Here is a 20,496-nt window from a genome sequence, read left to right as displayed (position 1 = left end):
CATACTTTATAATATTTTCTCTCTACTCAATTGTGAATTTTTTCACAAATGGTGAACCTATTTATAAAATTTCTTTACAAATAATCTAAAAATAAAATACATCATTACCTACTCATCACACACTAATTTTCAATATTTTCAATTCTTATTTTCAACGTTCAAATATTCAACGTTTAAATATTCAATACACATCTTTTAAATATTATTTTTCAATAGAGGCCAAATTGTTATAACCAAGATTTAATACATTTAATCCAACTCGATGGGCCATTAACGGAGCTGCGAAAATGGCTTCTACATCACTGGCGTATTTGGAGAGCAGCAGGGTCAAAGGGACGAAGACCCTGATTTCTGAGCTGTGCCGCCAATTCTATCACCTGGGCTGGGTTTCCGGCACCGGCGGCAGCGTCGCGGTTAGAGTGCATGATGATTCCATTCCCAGGCAGCGGCAGCAGCAGCAGCAGCAGCAGCAGCAGCTTATTGTCATGTCTCCTTCAGGTACAGCTGTGTTTTGTGCATATGCATATATTTTCTAGATTATTTTGTAGCTCGATTTGATGTAGTTCTTTTGCTCATTTTTTTTTTGGGTTTATGTGGGAGTCTAATTGAGTGAAAATATTGGTGTTTTTGTAGGTGTGCAGAAGGAAAGAATGGAAAATGATGATATGTATGTGTTGTCTTCGAGTGGGTCAGTGCTGTCTGAACCATTAGCGAAGCCTTGGCCTTATAAGCCTCCCAAATGCTCTGACAGCAGTCCCGTGTTCTTGAAGGTGTGCTGTTATGAAAGTTCATGGACATGTAATCTAGCTGTTAAATTAGTAGGCTAATGCCGCTGATCGAACTGGATCAGTGGTAGTTTTAATTTGTTCATTCCTGTTATGTGAATTGAAGTAGTCTTTTGTGGTAGTCTTAATTTTTTGAGCGGACTGTGCCGCCTGTGCTCTGAATTTTGTTGGGGGAGAATCAGTGCTTCATTACTATGATTAGGTGTGAATTTCGATCTCCATATTGAGTTTCTATATCATGTCTGGGTATACCAAATGTAAATTAAGAGCTATGCTTTTCACTTTCTTTTCTCTGAAGGCTTCCGATTGTTCTGTCTATTTTTTTTTTTGTTTTTGGAAGCACATTACCATAATACATATATATTTTTATAGGCATTTGAATTGCGTGATGCTGGTGCTGTTATCCACAGTCATGGGATGGAGTCTTGCCTTGTAACGATGATCAATCCATTGTCAAAAGAATTTCGGGTACATGCATTGAATTCTGTCAATTTTTTAGATAAAGAAATTCCAATGATGATTTTTATCAGCTTGTGGTGGCTTTCATCAATTTACAGATTACTCATATGGAAATGATAAAAGGAATTCAAGGTCATGGTTACTATGATGAACTTGTTGTTCCAATTATCGAGAATACTGCCCATGAAAGAGAACTTACAGATTCTATTTCTGAAGCAGTAAGGTTTCTTCCTGAATCTTTTCCATGCTACTGTACTTGATTGCTTGCATGATAGTGTATATGGTTTGTAAGTCATCACATAAATTCATGACTATTTGAAGAACACTATGTTATCTTAATACAAAAGCTACTTCTTTACATATATTAAATAAGTATGCTAGCTAACATCGGGCTGACATTAATAGTCAAAGCTTGTGTGTCTAGATGGTTTTGATGGTTCTTGGATGACAATAGTCTTATGAGTGAACATTTTGAACCATATTATCATACCTCAGAGACGTGAATCATGAGGTGCCCAGTAATTACCGGAACCCAGAACGGAAGAAACGAATCACCTGCTGTGATTGTTTTTAATCAGTAGACTCTCATAGTTTGCAGAATAGAGCTCTCAGCCAGTTGAACAGCCAAGCTTGAACGCTAGGACAATGAGCGGAACAAAAATTTACTTTACTTAGTTCCCAACCGAGGAGTCGGGTGAGACATAGTATCTGAATAGAAGATATAGTTCTGAAAAAAGAAACTGAAATCCTTTTACAACACGAGAACTATGATAAAACATAACCGTCTTAAATCTAAAAGTGTCGAACATAAAGTTTCTCAAGTCTTGTTTGATTTTGACCTTTTGAGTTCTCACTTCCTGAGCTTTTACTTAATTGTGACCTCCCTATAGGCCTATACTTATTTCAATCACACATTATATGTTGGATTTGCCACCTTAGTAATCATAAGTATCAAACAATAATAATTTAATTTGAAAAATAAACATGCATTATATAGTTTTGCAGGAAACAATCTGAAACAGAACATAAAATATTTAACTAAGCTTTAAATGAAAACATATATTAATCCAATTCCGAACAGAGCACTTACGATTCCAAAGACGACTCATGCAATGCCAAATCGAATACTTCACTTTTCTTAGTGATTGAATCGTTAGTACTCGTCTCAGTTTATGCTCATTGGGAGTATATAAAAACGAATAACGACTCCCTCGCCATGGATCATACTGCTGCCAGTGAGTATATAACAGAATCAACCATGCCGTCTTGGTCTTGGGATACCGTGTTCTCGCGTCCCACATGCAGCAACGGAAGTTTAACAATTTTAATTTGTCATACAAATCAAGGGTTACTCATATGGATCAAATAATATCAACATGCAGAGGGTTTAAGGAAATTTCTCCGAGAGAATCACGCTTGGGTATGACTCATAACTATTTTCCTATTTAAGCGGAGATATCTTTTCAAATGTAGTCCACCAACGGACGGAACAACTTTTCTTTCCTAGCTTTCCTTGACGTGCCTCTATTAGGTCCACAAAAGAAATCCAAGTTCCTATATTTTGCATTGAGACAGAAAGTGGCTCGAAAAACCCTAGGTAGAACTAGGGTGGTGGCCGAAACTTGGGTGAGGGAGGGTGATTATTTTTCTTGTCTTGCAAGTTCGTGTAATGAAAAACTAGGTCTCACATAGCCTATTTATATCAAGCGTAGTTGGCTTTGTTATAAATCATCTAGGGCTCTACTTATTAAGTAGAATGAGCTGGAAGAATCCAAGCCCATCAACTCTTCAATCCACACGCCTAGGCCTTGGGCATCGGATCCAAATGTTAGTCTATTATTGTGGTGTCATCATAATCTCGATCAATGAACCAATATCACTAACGTGATGACTATAAATAGCTGATTATTATGATATGAAGTTTGATTTATCAATCCCTAATACTAAATATAGTAACTGCTAATGCACATTATTTTAGCAGTCACAATCTCTACACTGTTTTTAGCAGTCATTCTCTCTCGAAATTTTCTAAAATGGAATATGCTCCTAAATCTTTTATAAGCAAGCTTAAAATGTTTGATCCTATCAAACTCTCATCACCAAATTCAATTTCTTGAATTTGACCATCTCAATGCGAATAGGGAAAGTTGTATTGTGTGACCTTCAATGTTTCTTTGATACAACTAGTTGTGAATTCACAAATTTTTGTGAGTCCCATTATATGCATCAACTCGTTGATTATAAAAAATGTCGAAACTACTTCTGAGTTCTGATTGCATCCAACGAATAATGGTAAGAACGCCTAAGTATCATCGCCCCACGATTCCCTATGTATCACTGATAGTGCCAGCAAGAATCAATTGTTTGTGGTTAACATACAAATCACATTTATCTTGATCAAATCTACAATCATTTGTACATCGAGGGTTGTATATGAATTCTTTAACCATGTGAAGTATCTTTGAACATTCAAAGTGGCATTGCATGTGCAACCATAAATTTTTTTCCTAAATCATACGTCTTACCCTGACCAAAGATTTATGCAATATGATAACAATATATTACATGGGATATCAATGTCCATAGGGAAGCAATGAAACTCTGACTACAGTGCACTGGCTCCTATTTGTGTCATAACTACACTCAAGTTCGTAACTTGATGACCCCTATGGAGTCAGTAAATGAATCAAACATAGCATTATCATATAGAGTATTAGTGTCGTTTAAGGACCAATGGTTTACAACCATAACCACGAACATCTCCACTCGATAAATGGTAACTACTTGGAAAGTCCAAGCAAGAGTTGTTACATGAACTCATCATATGAGCACTCATATGTATATTTGAATATCTTTCTGTCCTTACTAATGAAATGTGATATACGACATTACAGATATCAATTTCGAGCTTGAGAAACCTTTATCCTCTTTTTAGGCGGCCCAATCAACTAGGAACATATTTAGGATATACACTAATTAAAATATTCGCTTCATGCTATGTTGTATGGATACCCTGTATGGGTATCGTATCGAATACGATACCGATACATACGATGATACGATAAATTTTGAAATATAAGACACGATACGACTAAGATACGAAAATTATTAAAAAATATATAAATATCATATATATATATAAATTTAGTTTTAAAAATTGTAGAGATATATATATATATTTATATAAATTTATTTTAGAAATATATACATATTTATGTAAATATACACAATGTACAACTTCAGAGCTGTGATTTAAATAGAAAAAGCCAAAAAAAAAATTTAATTTTTTTTACTGAAACGTATCTCCATCGTGTCCATGGCGTATTCTAGCCATGTCCAAGACGTATCCGACCGGTCAATTCTACAAAAAGGCAATAACACGGATTTTACCATATCCGACATGTATCCGCGTTTCATAACCGTATCCGTGTCCGATACTTCAGAATTTTTTTAGAAGTATCCGTGCTGGTTTCATGGTAGCCATCATATGTATGACTCCATCTTTCATATACGTTAGTATATACACGATCTTTATGTATGTAGCTTGCGTGAGTAAACAAATAAAGTTTTCTGCCAAAAAAATATGAATTATATTAAATTGAAGATTGACTTGACATAAAGTCAATAAAATACTCAGCCTACAGTTGGCTTGTGGGCATCTACTCCAACGCTTGAATCCAAAATAAGCCTTACCTCGCAATTGGGACAGAGAATCTCCTCAATCACATGCTTTATGCATACCCTTATCAGAGTACCGCACCTGTTTCTATAGTCACAGAAATAGACAATATATATATGTATGTATGTGTGTATATATATGTATGTGTGTGTTTATACTTATGATATGATTGCAATTATAATTAGAAAGTTGTTTTCACACAACTTTCGTGGTTGCCTGTCATAAAAATATGAATTTTCTTTTTTTTTTCCTGCCATGACTTACTTATCTGCGTAGAAATATTTTTGGAAAGGGAGCCAAATTTATTACAAGTGCACACCTTTTAACTTATTGTTATTGAATTAAAAGCTTCTTCATTTCTCTGCTGGATACGAAAGTCTTAGCACACTGTTCATCCTAGCTACGAACTTCTTTAAGTAAATCATATGATTAATAGGATTTTGGTTCAACTTAAGATCCTTATTTATAGACGGCAAACACATAGCCCAATATCAACTTGGAATACCGATTAGAGTCTACTTTAATTTGGAATATAAGTAGACCTTAAAGGGCCATATACGGAGCATAGTGAAATCTCCATTTGGAGTGTATACTGGAGTAGTGTGGTAATTGTTTAAACTCATTGTGGAAGAATGGGTCAATGGCCATATCTGAATTATAGCAATATTTAAGCTTTCATTTGTTGATGTACTGTGTTATATCTAATTTGCAAAATATCAAGAACTCGAGTATTTGAAATTTAAATGTAGTGATATTGAAAGAAATGAAGATGAATGTGATTGAGCAAACATTTATCACAATGCATCTGTACCTGGTCTAAATATAGTCTTTACAAGTGTCAAGTTATGGTGAAGTAACATTCTTTTTCAAACATTGAACTCATTTCCTCGTTTTGCAGATCAAAGCATATCCAAAAACCACTGCTGTGCTTGTTCGGAACCATGGAATATACATATGGGGTGATTCTTGGATCAGCGCTAAAACACAGGCGAGTGTTAAAATAGAATAAACATGGTGCATAGAATAATGAAAGCGACACCATGTGTTCTGTTGATAAGACACGACATATGGTTCTTGACCGGCAATTGGTCATTGTATGTTCTTACATCTCTCAAGAAGAGAAGGTTAAGTTCGTGTCTTTCTGTTTCTAGTTAGTTTTTCTTTTGTTTAACTATACTCTGAGATTAGCAATCACAATTATTTTCATGATTGAACTACTAATTGTTTGTCTTTGGTTTTACTATACTGAGATTAGCAATCATAATTGTTTTCATGATTTGACTATTAGTTTTTTTAAAGTAACATCATGGAAGTTATTTTGGCCGTCTTCTTCTTAATTGGCAACTTAATCTTCCAGGCTGAATGCTACCATTACCTCTTTGATGCTGCCATTAAACTCCATCAATTAGGATTGGACTGGTCAACTCCATCTCATGGCCCCATTCACCGTTTGAATGGAGTCGTGGGAAGCCATCAAAATGCAAACATATTTCCAAAGGCTGGCCCCCTTTCTTTAAATAATGGCATTGATCCATCAAGAGTAAGTTTTGAGCCATTATTTATTGTGCAAAAGTTTGTCTTTAGCTTTATATATGTTTCAACAGCTTAATTCAATCTTTTGCAGCATTACATTGTACTTGACATAGAAGGAACCACTACTCCCATATCATTCGTCACGGATGTTCTCTTTCCATACGCTCGTGATAATGTGGGGAGGCATTTGGAACTGACGTATGACACTGCTGAAACTCAAGATGATATTAAGCTACTACAAGCTCAAGTAAGTCAATCATTTTGGGAGTATTTATGTTTAGCATATTAATTGGGTTGTGCTGTTGATGTCTTATGACATTTTTAATGGGTTTTCTTCTAATTTTACCATTCCACGAAAACAGTTTGCTTTGACTTCCTAGTCAATCAAGAAGACTAATTTAAAACATTTTGAAACACAACTCTTTGGACTTAATGGTATTTTGGGTGCATTACTTATGTGATTACTGATACTTATAACTGGATTTACATATTAGAAAAATGAAAGCACATTTGGAATAGTCAAGATTATGATATATTTATGACTAAAAAAGAAGAATTTTACATGATATGATTGAGATTGAACCACGCACCATATAGATGATATGATTTTATCATGTTATCGTTGGAAAGGTCTCCCCCACCATGTTTGTTCAAGATATTTTTTTATCTATGTAATGAGGTCATGATTGTATAAAAAATTAAGAGAAAAATCACAATAAGCATTTAGCACTCTTGTCATTTTCCCACGGACATGTGTTATATGATAGAACCACTCGATTATCGTTTTGTCTCATCTCTATTCACTATATTATTGTTGTCATTTATTAAAAACAGAAGAAAGGGAAAAACGCACAAAATAGAAAGATACAAGATAAGTGTGGTAAATATGCTTGAAGGAAAATACGAGTTTCATCCATACTAGTGGTGTCAAATGCCAACTCTGTCCCAAACACTTTTTAGGTTGAACAGCCATGGTAAGTAGAAGTCATTGCATGTGCATCTTAAAATCCCATTCCTCACGAATATCTGTTAGTGATCCCTGCCTGTACTTTCAGTTCACCTGTAATTTTTACTGCAGACTGAGCTCGTTATCAAATATTCATGAAATGCAAGTTAGAAGTTTTTGCATGATAATATAATTCCTCAAGAAATTCTTCTTTGTTTGATATGTTCTTTTTTTTACGGAATGTTTTCAATCAGGTATGTGAAGATCTAGAAAATGATGTTAATGGTGCAATTCCCATCCCATCTGATGGTGAGAAAGAGGACGTAATTGGGGCTTTGGTAGCTAATGTTGAGGCAATGATCAAAGCTGACAGAAAAATAACTTCCTTGAAACAATTACAAGTAAGATAGATATGATCACTTTCATATGATCTTTTTCATGGCGTTTCTCTGTATTTTTTGGAAAGAATGATGTCGAGCCTTTTGACATCAATGGTTTGATTTATCCTCGTCAAGGGTCATATATGGCAAACTGGATTTCAAAATAATGAGATAGAGGGAATCGTTTTTGATGATGTACCTGAGGCTCTAGAAAAATGGCACGCTCTTGGGATTAAGGTTATTCTCCTTTCCAACCTGCTTTTAATGCGTTGCATTTCTATTTTCAGTACAATAGCTGAATGTTGCCTCTTCTACTTAAAAATATATTGAACACATTTTTGTGCAGCACTATTTGTAATGATAAAAAGAATTATAGAATTTTTTTAGATAAATGAAAAAAAAACCAGAAGATAATTTGGAGCCATAAATATATTCAATGAAATAGTTTTTATAATACGACGCGTTATGTTATGTGATGATTGAAATAATTTTTTAGTATATTAAAATTATTGTAAATTGTTTCAAATTTTGATTGCTTTACTAATCATTGATGCACATGATATGTTTTAATTGTTATGACATTCATCATGTGCCTCAATGTTAAATATAGAATGGTTCTATTATCTCGTATTATGCCCTAATGTTTTTAATGTTATTGAATCGTGTTCCTTGTCAAATTTATGTTTCATTTTTTGTGTTTGTGCAACATAGGTCTTGTAATGCTCCGACTTTACCAGAATCCTGGAATGCGATAGATGAGTCTTATGCCATTAGTATTGCTGAACATAAAACTTTATATTAGTTGAAGGCAGAAATAATGGTTAAAATTGAGATTTCTTACTTCTAATTTTCCCACAAATTGATCAAGTTTCTCCCTCAAGTAAATGGAATTGAATAAAATAAGTTTGGCGGACCAATTCCTAATAACTTAGTCCATGTAATGATTGTTAGCAGAACTATGACAAATAATCAGAATGAGCAGAGAAAATCTGCTAGTAAAATGAATCAAGCGGAAAGATAACATTAAACTCAACAACAACCAGGTAGAGATATTGTTTCTGATTATAAATAGAATGTTTGCTAAGTTATTTTATGTAACAAAATAGCCTTATATTTGCTTAATCACTTTTGGAATAATTATCAAAATTTTTGAGTATATTCTGATTTTTAACATACGCTTCCTCATTTCTTGAGATTTTGACTGGTCCTGTCTTTCCGACTGCTCATTTGAGATATTTAAACACATATTTTAAGGTAACTGTGAGTTTCAACTCAGCAGCACAAGTATAAGACTGTAATAAATTAAAATCAGAAATAAAAATATAAAACATGTATAATATTTCTTGCATAAATAGAACTTAACTGAAGTGAAACATGACAGAGAACTAACATTAATACACCATGTTGTATGTGTATCATATAATATAAATTTGTAAGTATATTCTGATTTTTGACATCCGCATTCTCATTTCTTGAGATTTGACTGGTCGTGCCACTGCTTATATGAAATATCTGAACACATTTTTAGTAAAACGTGAACTGTCAACTCAACAAGCACAAGTATCAAACAATGATAATTAAAGTCAGAAATAAAAATGTGTATGATTTTACTTGCATAAATATAACTTAACTGAAGTGAAACATAATAGAGAACTATATTAGGGCACATGTGTTGCGTGTGTATCATATAATATAATATGTTAATATTTTTGTTGAATAAAGATATTTTTTTTTTTAAATAATTAGTTTGACGATGCTTTTTTACATATTGAATGATAGATAAACAAATTGAAATTTATTTATTCTTTTTATAAGAGTTAGTTGAGAAAAATGTGGAAAAAATTGGTGAAATATGCTTAAAATTACTAATAAGTACATAAAATGAATTTTACATATCAAATATAATATTAGGTTAAATTTGGAAAAAAATTGGTGTCCCATGTCTTATCAAAATCAGTTACTTTAATAAGCTCAACTATTATAATATAGTATAGATATAATACTTGGTTACTTGGTTATGGCTTCCAAATACTTATGTCAGAATAAATGCATACCAACTTTCCGTCCTATTTTATACCTGCTAGGATGGTGTATTAACGAATTTGACTCATTCACTACGGATCATGTGTGTTTATTTTACCTCAGCCCGGAACAAGTCATGGGGATGAAATCAAGTTTGTGCCATGGGTTTTACATAAAACATCTTTGATCACAAGCTTAATTTACATGATACAGGAAATCCATACGTTTGATAATTACATTTTATTGTCAAATTCATTTAAGTTGCATTTGGACTGATGAATTTCAAATTCATAGATTCATATGTATTCAAATGTATTTTTGTTGTTTAGAGAGGTAATATCATAAACTTCAAATTCAATTATTACATGCTTATTTAGTATTTCATGTTAATTAAGATGAATTTTAAGTTCAATACTTGGTTATGGCTTCCAAATACTTATATCAGAATAAATGCATACCAACTTTCCGTCCTATTTTATACCTGCTAGGATGGTGTATTAACGAATTTGACTCATTCACTACGGATCATGTGTGTTTATTTTACCTCAGCCCGGAACAAGTCATGGGGATGAAATCAAGTTTGTGCCATGGGTTTTACATAAAACATCTTTGATCACAAGCTTAATTTACATGATACTGGAAATCCATACGTTTGATAATTACATTTTATTGTCAAATTCATTTAAGTTGCATTTGGACTGATGAATTTCAAATTCATAGATTCATATGTATTCAAATGTATTTTTGTTGTTTAGAGAGGTAATATCATAAACTTCAAATTCAATTATTACATGCTTATTTAGTATTTCATGTTAATTAAGATGAATTTTAAGTTCAACCAATAATGATTGTCATTTGAAATTTATTATATTTTGTAGTATAACTAATGTGTAAATAAAGAACATATGAATTTAAAATTTAATATATTATTGTATTGTTAACGATAAAATTATAATCAAAATCCATGGATTTTAAATCCATCTCCCCAATGCAACCTCAAAGTATTTTAAAGTTATCTCTCTCCCGACGTGGAGTTTTTATGGATTTTAGCAAAAATCACACAATAATTGAAATTGTTTGCATCCGATTCCACTTTAAAATATTTCAGCAAAGACATTTAAAAATGTCGTTAGAATGATCACAAGTGCTTAATCCATTACTTACTCAACCGAACTTAATGTCTTCTTCCTCTGTGCTCGGACATAGTAACATAGCACTCTGTTTTCCTTGTTTACTGCTTATAAATTATTTGTAACTGAATTTGAAGCTTGATCGTGCTCTTAAGTTCATTCTAATGCCTCTATTTATAGATGCAGAGACAATTTGGAATAAGAAACTTCTACGTTAGGGAATAGAATTTATTATAACCAAGAATATTGTCTTCAATATAATTATCACTAAATCTGAATTTGTTTCCTAATAACCTAAGGAATTTGATTCCTTTGTTTTATGCATGTGTTTTTTCACGACAGTTGGTTTACATTTACTTATGTCGTTTTATACAGCTTTTGTCGATATCCTTCTCTGTACCAGCTGTCTTGATTCTCAATTCGGTCTAAGCTCTGTGACATTGTCTTCTCACATCTTATCATTTGACTAGTCTTGAGAGCTCGGATCATATTTCAGATTATTCACTATGGTTTTCTCGAGCTCATGAGTGCTTGTGTTTATGACTGCGCTTGCTTGCATTTCCGCCCTACAAATTTTCCTTGTTGAATGATTCTTATCTTTTTTCTTCTTTCGTCCATTAGGTATATATATATTCCAGTGGAAGCAGATTGGCACAAAGGCTCCTGTTTGGTAACACAACTTTTGGTGATCTCAGAAAGTACTTGTCTGGATTTTTTGATACTACAGTGGGGTGAGCTTCGTACTTGCACAAGAATGCTCTTTACTGGAAATGTTTGTGTTTCTCTCATCGCTCTTGAAATATCTCGTAATAAAATGAAAATTTCCTCTTTCTTGTTTGCAGTAACAAGAAAGAAACAAAAAGCTACGTTGAAATCACTCAATCTTTGGGGGTTGATAATCCATCAGAGATCTTATTCATTACTGATGTCTATCAAGAAGCTACAGCAGCAAAAGCAGCAGGTATGCTTTCATTTTATTTTTGCATGTCCTTGCATCTTCCATGAAACTACAAACTAAGTGTAATATCCCGTACTACAAGTGATCAATTGCGAGTCATGCATGATTTTACAAGATTATCCAATGTAATTTTCTAGCAATTTGGGTCGACCATTTTTATAACTCGAGGGTGGATACAAGATAATTGCTAGCAGAGTTCATTGTGGACCTGGGCTGTGACAGAAATCGGATAACTTTAAAGTTTCAAATATTGGATTCACCTTTTATCACCATGTAATATTCGAAGTCTCAAAATCCCTGCAGTCTCTCTCTTTCGGCCCCCCTCTGTCGTATACTTCTGAATGGAAAATGGAAAATTGAAAATCATACAATATTTATCTGAGATCATCTTTTGATTTACTCGTTTTGCAGGTTTGGAAGTGATCATTTCTATTCGACCAGGAAACGGACCTTTACCAGAGAATCATGGCTTCAAGACCATCCAGTCATTTTCAGAAATATGAAAGAGTATAGTGTCACTTAGACTTGTAACATATTGTAATATCAAAATAAAGTTGAGATTTTCCCATAGAGGTTAAAATTTGGTTTCTCTATGTGATCTAATTCTCCACGTATATAAATGGATGTTCACTCGTTTTCTCTATCTTTTTTTGGCTCTAAGGTGCAAATATAACGATGATGTTCAATATATTTGGATAAGATAATGTAGATTGTCATTTGTAAACTCTCCGTCACCATCAAACATATTGCAGACGAACTTGCTGCACTCGGCGATCCACGCAGTGATGTCGATCATGGTCTTGGCCCCGCCTTCAAAGAGCTTATCACAATAATAAGGACTCGAGATTTTCGTGATCAAGAAGAGTGTGATAAAATAATGTATCATGAGATTTTTCTCCTTAATAATGACGAACAACACTCTGAACTCACCCCGTTGATTTGATGTGGAAAAGCTCCTCCCCATTTTTATTTCTTAAAATGAGAACGGAAATTGTGTGATATATATATAATTGCACTGTTTGGAAAAAACAATTAAAGGCATGTTGCAAGCATAGAACAGTTACATTTAGTTGATTTGATAACCAAATACATTTCTTTTTAGATTGAAAAATAAAACATGTATTTTTTAAGGCAAAAACTTGTGTGAGACGGTCTCACGGGTCGTATTTTGTGAGATGGATTTTTATTTGGGTCATCCATGAAAAAATATTACTTTTAGTACTAAGAGTATTACTTTTTATTGTTAATATCGGTAGGGTTGACCCGTCTCACAAATTAAGATCTGTGAGACGGTCTCACATTAGAACCCACTCTTTTTTTAATCTCCCAAAACCAATTTTTTTTTTTTTACAAGCAAAGTATTGATTCTCACTAAAATCATAATATCATATTTCGAATTTTCATTCTCCCAAACAAACGAGGTGGAAAAGATGACATAAACGAATAATAAAAAAAATTATCAATATGAATAATCTAATATTCAACAATTTTTTGTAAAGACACACATTAAAGTTTGTGTTTTATAAATACCAATCCAAACAAATAGTGGGTCTCATGTGAGACCGTCTTACGGATCTTAATTTGTGAGACGGGTCAACTCTACTCATATTCACAATAAAAAGTAATACTTTTAGCATAAAAAGTAATATTTTTTCATTGATGACCCAAATAAGAGATCCGTATCACAAATACGACTCGTGAGAACGTCTCACACAAGTTTTTGCCCCAAACAAATACTAACAAATTCAAGATTATAAAAAAATTGCAATTTAAGAATAACTCCTAACTATATTTTATATTCTTAATTTTTATAAAAAAATCTTTAATTTAATTAATGATGAAAAAATAAAATAAAATATAGGGCTAAAAACTCAAAATCTTTTTTGGAAAAATAGGACCCACCTGTCCGAATGAATTTTCGAAGTTGTACGTTGTACCATAGGACATCTCCAACCCATACATCTTCATGCTATTTTGATGGAGAGTTCCTTCTCCAATGGAGCTCCATTTCCCTCTACGCCAAATTGCGCCAAGAGTTGTATTTTTTATTATAAATATTTATATTAAATTTTTTAAATATTATTTATATTATTGTATTAATTTAATAATTAGATATACTTAATATTTATTATATTATTTTTAATTTAGATATTTAATCATAAAAATTAAAATATTTAATTTATAAATAGATTTTACAATAATTTTATAATTGAACATCTAACACACAAATTTATTGAATAATATTTAAACATTCAAGCAAACAGTTAAAATAAAAATACAAATTCGAATTCAGATAATTTAAATGCAAATATAATAAAAGATAAACAAACTAACTCATCAATAATTTATAAAATCGGATCCAGATCCAGATCCTCCAAAATCGCCAAAATATTTTCCAAATGCGCTGCTCTCATGTTGACGAAGTTATGAATCTCTTTTTTACATAATTTTTGCTCGTTCATTTTGAATAATTTGACGCGTTTCTGGATCACCAATTGTGCTTAGATCCATGTACAAAACTTTATTCTCCTCCTGAATTTTAGCCAATTCTAGTTGTTGTCAACGAATTTTTAGTGTTTTTTTTTGGTCATTTTGCAATGCTAACATTTTAATATCATAATTTTGTTGCATATCGATATATCTTTTTTGCAATGCATTGATAAGCTCGCAATGTCCTTCCTTCATCGTAGAAATTAATTCTTAAACATTTCTTCTCTTTTTCTTTTTCTTTAATTTGGATTTTTCACTCCAAGAGGTCGTTGAGATGGAGTTCCACTTGCATTTTTGTCACTGCTTAAATTAATTGAAAATGAATTTACCGCATGGGAACCTGATATTGGAGATTCTGGTTCTTGAGTATCCGACTCTGATGAATCTAAATTTGCGACAGGTTGTTTGGATACTGCCATCGGTGCACTTTCGTTGATCGAAAATTTCTCCATATCTTTCATTATAGGCCAAACACGATCAAACTTGAATGCTAAACGAAATTTTTATCTTGCATCATTAACTCCTTTGACATGTTCAACTGCACAGAAATATGTTACTCGTATTAGAAATAGACTTAGAGTATTCATGTAAATATAATAATAAATACTTACAATATCTTGTTCAGAAGCACCACTCGGCTTCAGCTTTTCAATTATACTAACACATCCACATAATTTTCTAATGGCGTGGAGTATAACTTGCATGCGACATTGCAATGATTTGATATTGCGTACTTGCATGTTATTCGATTTGCCGATATTGAAAGCTTCTTCAATCTGACTCCAAAATCATTCTTTGAATTGGATTATACCGATGATAGGATTTTGTGAAATGACAAGATAAACATGACACATGAGTTTATCTTCTTTAATAGTGTAATTAGTTGTTTGGAGAGTCCATTGTATTTCTTTGAAAAATGAGATTTTATGGTTGAAGATTGTAATGTTTATAATTTAATCAACCAACAAGAAGTTTATTTATAGTGGAAAAGTGACCTACCAGTCCAAACTTATCTACCAGTCAAATAACATTCCAAACTCATCTACCAGTTAAAACGTATCTATCAGTCAAAATGTATCTACCAGTAAAAAGCGCATCTACCAGTCCAAACTCAGCTACTAGTCAAAACGTATCTACCAGTCCAAACTCATCTACCAGTCCAAACTCATCTACCAGTCAAAACTTATATATCATTCCGAACTCATCTATCAGTCCAAAATGCATCTACAAATCTATATAATGTAACCATAATATCATACTTTCATATAGATTTTACCTTCTTTCTAAATTAAAAATGAATTCGTATTCTCTATTTGATGCAAACTCATCTAGCTCATCTTCATTGTCAGATAATGAAGATGATATTCAATTTGTTGAAAACTTTGAAAATAGAAGAAGAGCAATACTGTCAATTATAGCTCGAGAATATGATTTGCTTGCTGCCTACATCATCCAACAAGAACAATGAGCCACACATGGAGGGTCAATTCCAGGTCACATAGTCATCAACGCGAAAGTGAAATTGCCGATCAAAAGTTGTTTAACGACTATTTTGCTGAGAATCCAACATATAATGAAGCAATGTTCTGACGAAGATTTCGAATTTCTCAAAATATTTTCCTTCGGATAGTATATGTCGAAAAGAATCATGATGTTTGGGAAGGCTCGGGCTATCGACTAATAAAAAAGTAACTGCTTCATTGAGAATGCTAGCATATGACTTACCTGCTGATGCTATTGATGAATACATCCAATTAGGAGAATCTACTGCAATTCATTGTATGCAACCCTTTTGTCGAGCTATAGTGGAAGTTTTTGCGGAGCAGTATTTGAGATCACCTACTGCCAATGATGTTGCCAGACTTCTCTATATTGGCAAACAACGAGGTTTTCCTGGAATGTTGAGAAGTCTTGACTGTATGCATTGGAGGTGGAAAAATTGTCACACGGCTGGGACGGGACAATATGCAGGTCGTAGTGGTTCTTCAACAATCATTTTAGAAGCGGTAGCTGATTACTATCTTTGGATATGACATGCATATTTTGGTATGCTTGGAACCAATAATGATATAAATGTTTTAGAGTCTTCCAGTCTATTTTCCAATCTTGCACAAGGAATTACTCCTCCAGCTCATTATACTATTGGAACAAAATCATATTACACTGGATATTATTTAGCTGATAGTATTTATCCGAAATGTCAATTATTGTGCAAATTATCCGTGATCTGCATGGTCCAAAGAAGCAATATTTGCGATGAAACAAGGGTCATGTAGGAAAGATGTGGAGCGTGCATTTGGCGTTCTTCAATCACGATTTGCGATTGTAGCATCTCCAGCACGTGGTTGGAAGAAAAATCATTTGAATGATATAATGAAAGCATGTATTATAATGCAAAATATTAATAATCGAAGTTGAACGTGATCTTGGTGCATCAATTCAAGATGTTAGGGAAGTAACGACTCCAATGATAGAAATGACTGTCAATGAACATATCAGATTTCGAGAATTTCTCGCTCGATATAAAAAAATAAAAGACAAAGATGCTTACTATATATTACGAAATGCTTTAATTGATAATTTATGAGATGAATATGATCGTTCAAATATTTAAGTTGTATTTATATTATGTTATTTAATTTAATGTCATGTATTAATTTTATTTCATCAATTTAAATTATTTCTATTTTAATTCGTATAATATAAATTTCAATAATATATTTAAAATAATTAAATCAATCATTTTAAAAATATTATCACAATTATTAATAATATAATATTAATTATATCAAATATAAAATGTAATCATAATTATGTCATTAAATTTAAAATATATATATTTAATAACAATAAAATATTTAAATAAATAAAACAAAAAAAGAATATTTTGAAAAAAAATTTTAAAGTAAAATTTGAAAAAGATGTTGATACATATTTGATGCAAATAAAATCTTTGAAATAAAATTGGGTTGAAAATGACTTTAGTAATTTGACCTTCTTATTCGCAGTCGCAGCCATCTCGGTCTCCTCTGTGCCGGGAGAAGATCGAAGAGATGGAGAGACCACAGAAGAAGCAAGTGTTCCTCTTCTATTGTGAGGAGGCTGAGGAATTGGCGCGTAAAATAGCTGCTCAATCGGACCTCATCCGCCTTCAATCCATTAACTGGAGGTAAACTAACAGATTTTTTTTTTTTGGGTTCTTAGGTGATGCAGGGGATGTGGGATTTCAGTTTCAATACCTGTATTTTTTTGTGGTGTGCTGGAGTTGAGGGTTAGTGCCACTCGGATACAACAATCTTTGTTTGGTTTTCGAAGTTTTTTACTCTTTTGATTTTGAAAAGAGAATCCTTTGTTTCTTCTGTGAAATGGGTCACATTTCTCGTAGTGAAAATTTTTGGGGTACGGTTTTTTTTGCATTATGGTTACGAGGAAATACCTCTTATTTACTTATATGCTTGTCTGGTTGTGCCGAGTTCCCTGGAACTTTTGTTAAAAAGAAGCATAGAAAATTTTCTTGGAAGCTTTGATTTTTGGAAAATGGTTTCTGTAATAAAGATTGCTCAAGCCCACCACTTTCCTAGGCAAACTTAGATTATCGCGAGTTCTAATTTTTAATTTGTGGAATGTGATAGCCTTGGAAAGTTGCTGATGTTGATCACCGTAGGCCGCGATGCTATAACTTCTGGAAACTACCTGGTTTCCTATTGTTCATGTCAATAGTGTTACTAATCCTTATCCGGTGAATCATTTTAATGGCAAAAGATTTGGACAAGAAATCTATTTTGGTTTTGAGGGAATCAGTTATTCCTCGGAAAATTGTTCTGGCAGACTAACTATGGGATGATTGCCGTTTTTTTTTCATATATTGCGGCATCTACCTTTATTTCCTTTTACTTATGACAATCGTGTCGATAATAGTTATCTAATAGATCATGTTGATCCCAAAAAATTTAGACATAAGTGCTTGTTATGTTTGACTATTGTAAATTATGTTTAGTATATCGTAAGGCTTTATTTGGTTTAGTTTATTCTGAGCTCGACTGTGTAACAGGAGCTTCGATGATGGGTTTCCAAATCTTTTCATAAAGAATGCACAAGACATTCGAGGCCAGCATGTTGCCTTTTTAGCATCTTTCAGTTCAACTGCAGTCATTTTTGAACAGCTTTCGGTGATCTATGCACTTCCTATGTTGTTTGCTGCATCGTTTGCTGTGGTGCTACCTTTCTTTCCAACTGGTTCCTTTGAAAGAATTGAAGAGGAAGGAGATGTTGCTACAGCATTTACCTTGGCTAGAATGCTATCAAACACTCCTATCTCAAGGGGTGGTCCCACCAGTTTAGTTATCTATGATATACATGCGTTGCAGGTTATTTTCAATCATAGTCGTGTTCTTCTCACTTGTAGTTTATTGTACATACTTATGTTTATATCTCACCTTTTCTGATCTATGTACTCGGTTTGTTGAAATAGTTTGGAATAGCAATGGCTCTATCTCTTAACATGATACTGAAAAATGTAGTTTTATTTTATCTTTTCATTTCCACAGGAAAGATTTTATTTTAGCGACACGATTTTGCCCTTGTTTGAGACTGGGATTCCACTCTTGAAGCACCGGCTTCACCAGCTTCCTGAATCTGACAAGGTGGGTTCCTATTTTCCTAAGAAGTTAGTAATTATGTCTTCATAAGAGCGTCAAGAGATCATTTGTTTTATCTTTTAATTATATATACATATTTCCAACTTAACTTTCATTCCCAGATAGTTGTTGCGTTTCCAGATGATGGAGCTTGGAAACGATTCCACAAGCTGTTGGATCAGTTCCCTATGGTCAGCTATTGTAATTGAAATGCCACACTGTATTTTTTCTATTATATATCTTGTTTGTTGGAGATTATGTCTTATTTTTGGCACAGGTTATTTGCAACAAGGTTCGTGAAGGGGACAAAAGAATAGTTAGGATAAAAGAGGGTAATCCGTCTGGATGCCATGTTGTCATTGTTGATGACTTGGTGCAATCTGGTGGGACCCTAATTGAGTGTCAGGTGTTACTTCTCAACTCTATTTAATTTTTGGTAGGTGCACGATTTGGCAACATATTAACCTCAGTTTGTCTTCGATATTTTGTTTACCATTAAATATTTTGCATATTGCTTCCAAATGTTTTTTGGTACTCACTCCTTCAATGTTAAATTACATAGGCAATGTATTTGTGATGACTCAAAAGTGTTATTTCTTTTTGTTATATTATTATTAATTCCCTCCCAGAAAGTGTTGGCTTCTCACGGTGCAGCAAAGGTGAGTGCCTACGTAACTCATGCCGTGTTTCCAAAGAAGTCTTGGGATCGCTTTGTTCACAAGAGTGAAGGTATCGTGTGCTTTCTTAGTTTCAGCGACTCTTTTCTATATCTTGTTGCTGACAACGACGTTCTCAGCAGACTTGGAGAAGGCGTTCACCCATTTCTGGATCACGGATTCTTGCATGAACACTGTGAAGGCCATCTCCAATAAGCCACCTTTCGAAGTTTTGAGTCTTGCGGGATCCATAGCCGATGCTCTCCAAATCTGAGGATTCGACCCAAAAAATCCAGAGAAAAGGGAGGCACACATTGTGCACTCTTATATTGAGGAAATATCGTTTGAACTTTAGGTTCTGACAATTAACCATCTACCCAAACTAGTTTTTTTTGGTACATTAGAGAGAAGCAATTGCTTCTTATCGTCCTGTTTACTCCCAAAAACTACTCTCTCATACCTATGGCTACGTGTGGTGTGCTTGATTACGTACTGAGTGTTGTTAAGTGTCATGTTCAAGCATTCTTTAAGTTGGGAGAAATAATACAAGTTGGTCGTGGGATTTTATGTATAACTTGCTGGAGATCATTTAACAACGAACTCATTATTATATAGTAAAGTACAATTCCAATATATTTAAACCATGCAAGAGTGGCCCTCTCATCTTTATTTAGTGTCGAGCAGGACTTCAGGCAATCATACAGGTTCTGTTCATTTAGAGATGCAATCTAATTTATTTGGTAGTTTACTTGTTAAACATCTATCCATAAACCACTCTATATATATGTACGGGGACGTAGGCAGGAAATAATTTGAGGCTG

General features: G+C 33.3%; 3 protein-coding genes across 4 annotated transcripts; all 3 read left to right on the top strand.

Moving 5' to 3' along the window:
- The first annotated feature begins 240 nt into the window (after nucleotides 1–240).
- Nucleotides 241–12,537, top strand: LOC140804991 (probable bifunctional methylthioribulose-1-phosphate dehydratase/enolase-phosphatase E1). Of its 2 annotated transcripts, none has more exons than XR_012112248.1 (12): nucleotides 241–498; nucleotides 634–770; nucleotides 1,158–1,253; nucleotides 1,343–1,462; nucleotides 5,822–5,911; nucleotides 6,281–6,463; nucleotides 6,548–6,703; nucleotides 7,657–7,803; nucleotides 7,918–8,019; nucleotides 11,556–11,674; nucleotides 11,777–11,895; nucleotides 12,304–12,427. XR_012112248.1 is itself a non-coding variant. In XM_073161169.1 (12 exons), the coding sequence occupies exons 1-12, from the start codon at nucleotides 288–290 to the stop codon at nucleotides 12,393–12,395; spliced, it is 1,563 nt and encodes a 520-aa protein (XP_073017270.1). In that variant the 5' UTR covers nucleotides 243–287; the 3' UTR covers nucleotides 12,396–12,537. The 2 variants fall into 2 exon arrangements, 1 of the variants encoding a protein (XP_073017270.1); XM_073161169.1 differs by having other exon boundaries at nucleotides 243–498; nucleotides 11,556–11,665; nucleotides 12,304–12,537.
- A 3,551-nt stretch (nucleotides 12,538–16,088) lies between these two features.
- Nucleotides 16,089–16,415, top strand: LOC140805342 (uncharacterized). The gene has a single exon (XM_073161619.1). It carries the CDS (start codon nucleotides 16,089–16,091, stop codon nucleotides 16,413–16,415), a length of 327 nt encoding a protein of 108 aa, XP_073017720.1.
- A 938-nt stretch (nucleotides 16,416–17,353) lies between these two features.
- On the top strand, nucleotides 17,354–20,205 carry LOC140805064 (ribose-phosphate pyrophosphokinase 4). The gene is made up of 7 exons (XM_073161249.1): nucleotides 17,354–17,551; nucleotides 18,434–18,749; nucleotides 18,930–19,025; nucleotides 19,142–19,210; nucleotides 19,297–19,425; nucleotides 19,649–19,748; nucleotides 19,819–20,205. Exons 1-7 carry the CDS (start codon nucleotides 17,436–17,438, stop codon nucleotides 19,947–19,949), a joined length of 957 nt encoding a protein of 318 aa, XP_073017350.1. The 5' UTR covers nucleotides 17,354–17,435; the 3' UTR covers nucleotides 19,950–20,205.
- Nucleotides 20,206–20,496: the final 291 nt, after the last annotated feature.

The sequence above is a fragment of the Primulina eburnea genome, chromosome 11 (genome assembly GCF_022965805.1).
Source record: "Primulina eburnea isolate SZY01 chromosome 11, ASM2296580v1, whole genome shotgun sequence".
NCBI classification, from domain to species: domain Eukaryota; kingdom Viridiplantae; phylum Streptophyta; class Magnoliopsida; order Lamiales; family Gesneriaceae; genus Primulina; species Primulina eburnea.
The sequence above is the reverse complement of the archived record's forward strand: the minus strand, read 5'-3'. Positions and strand labels throughout refer to the sequence as shown.

Bases quoted from the DNA above. Each gene is read 5' to 3' on its own strand.
- LOC140804991 (XM_073161169.1), top strand. From the start codon at position 288: ATGGCTTCTACATCACTGGCGTATTTGGAGAGCAGCAGGGTCAAAGGG. The intron at 1,463-5,821 runs GTAAGGTTTCTT...CTCGTTTTGCAG, and splicing joins CAGATTCTATTTCTGAAGCA to ATCAAAGCATATCCAAAAAC. The intron at 11,896-12,303 runs GTATGCTTTCAT...CTCGTTTTGCAG, and splicing joins TACAGCAGCAAAAGCAGCAG to GTTTGGAAGTGATCATTTCT.
- LOC140805342 (XM_073161619.1), top strand. From the start codon at position 16,089: ATGCTAGCATATGACTTACCTGCTGATGCTATTGATGAATACATCCAA.
- LOC140805064 (XM_073161249.1), top strand. From the start codon at position 17,436: ATGGAGAGACCACAGAAGAAGCAAGTGTTCCTCTTCTATTGTGAGGAG. The intron at 18,750-18,929 runs GTTATTTTCAAT...TCATTTCCACAG, and splicing joins ATGATATACATGCGTTGCAG to GAAAGATTTTATTTTAGCGA. The intron at 19,211-19,296 runs GTCAGCTATTGT...TTTTTGGCACAG, and splicing joins TGTTGGATCAGTTCCCTATG to GTTATTTGCAACAAGGTTCG.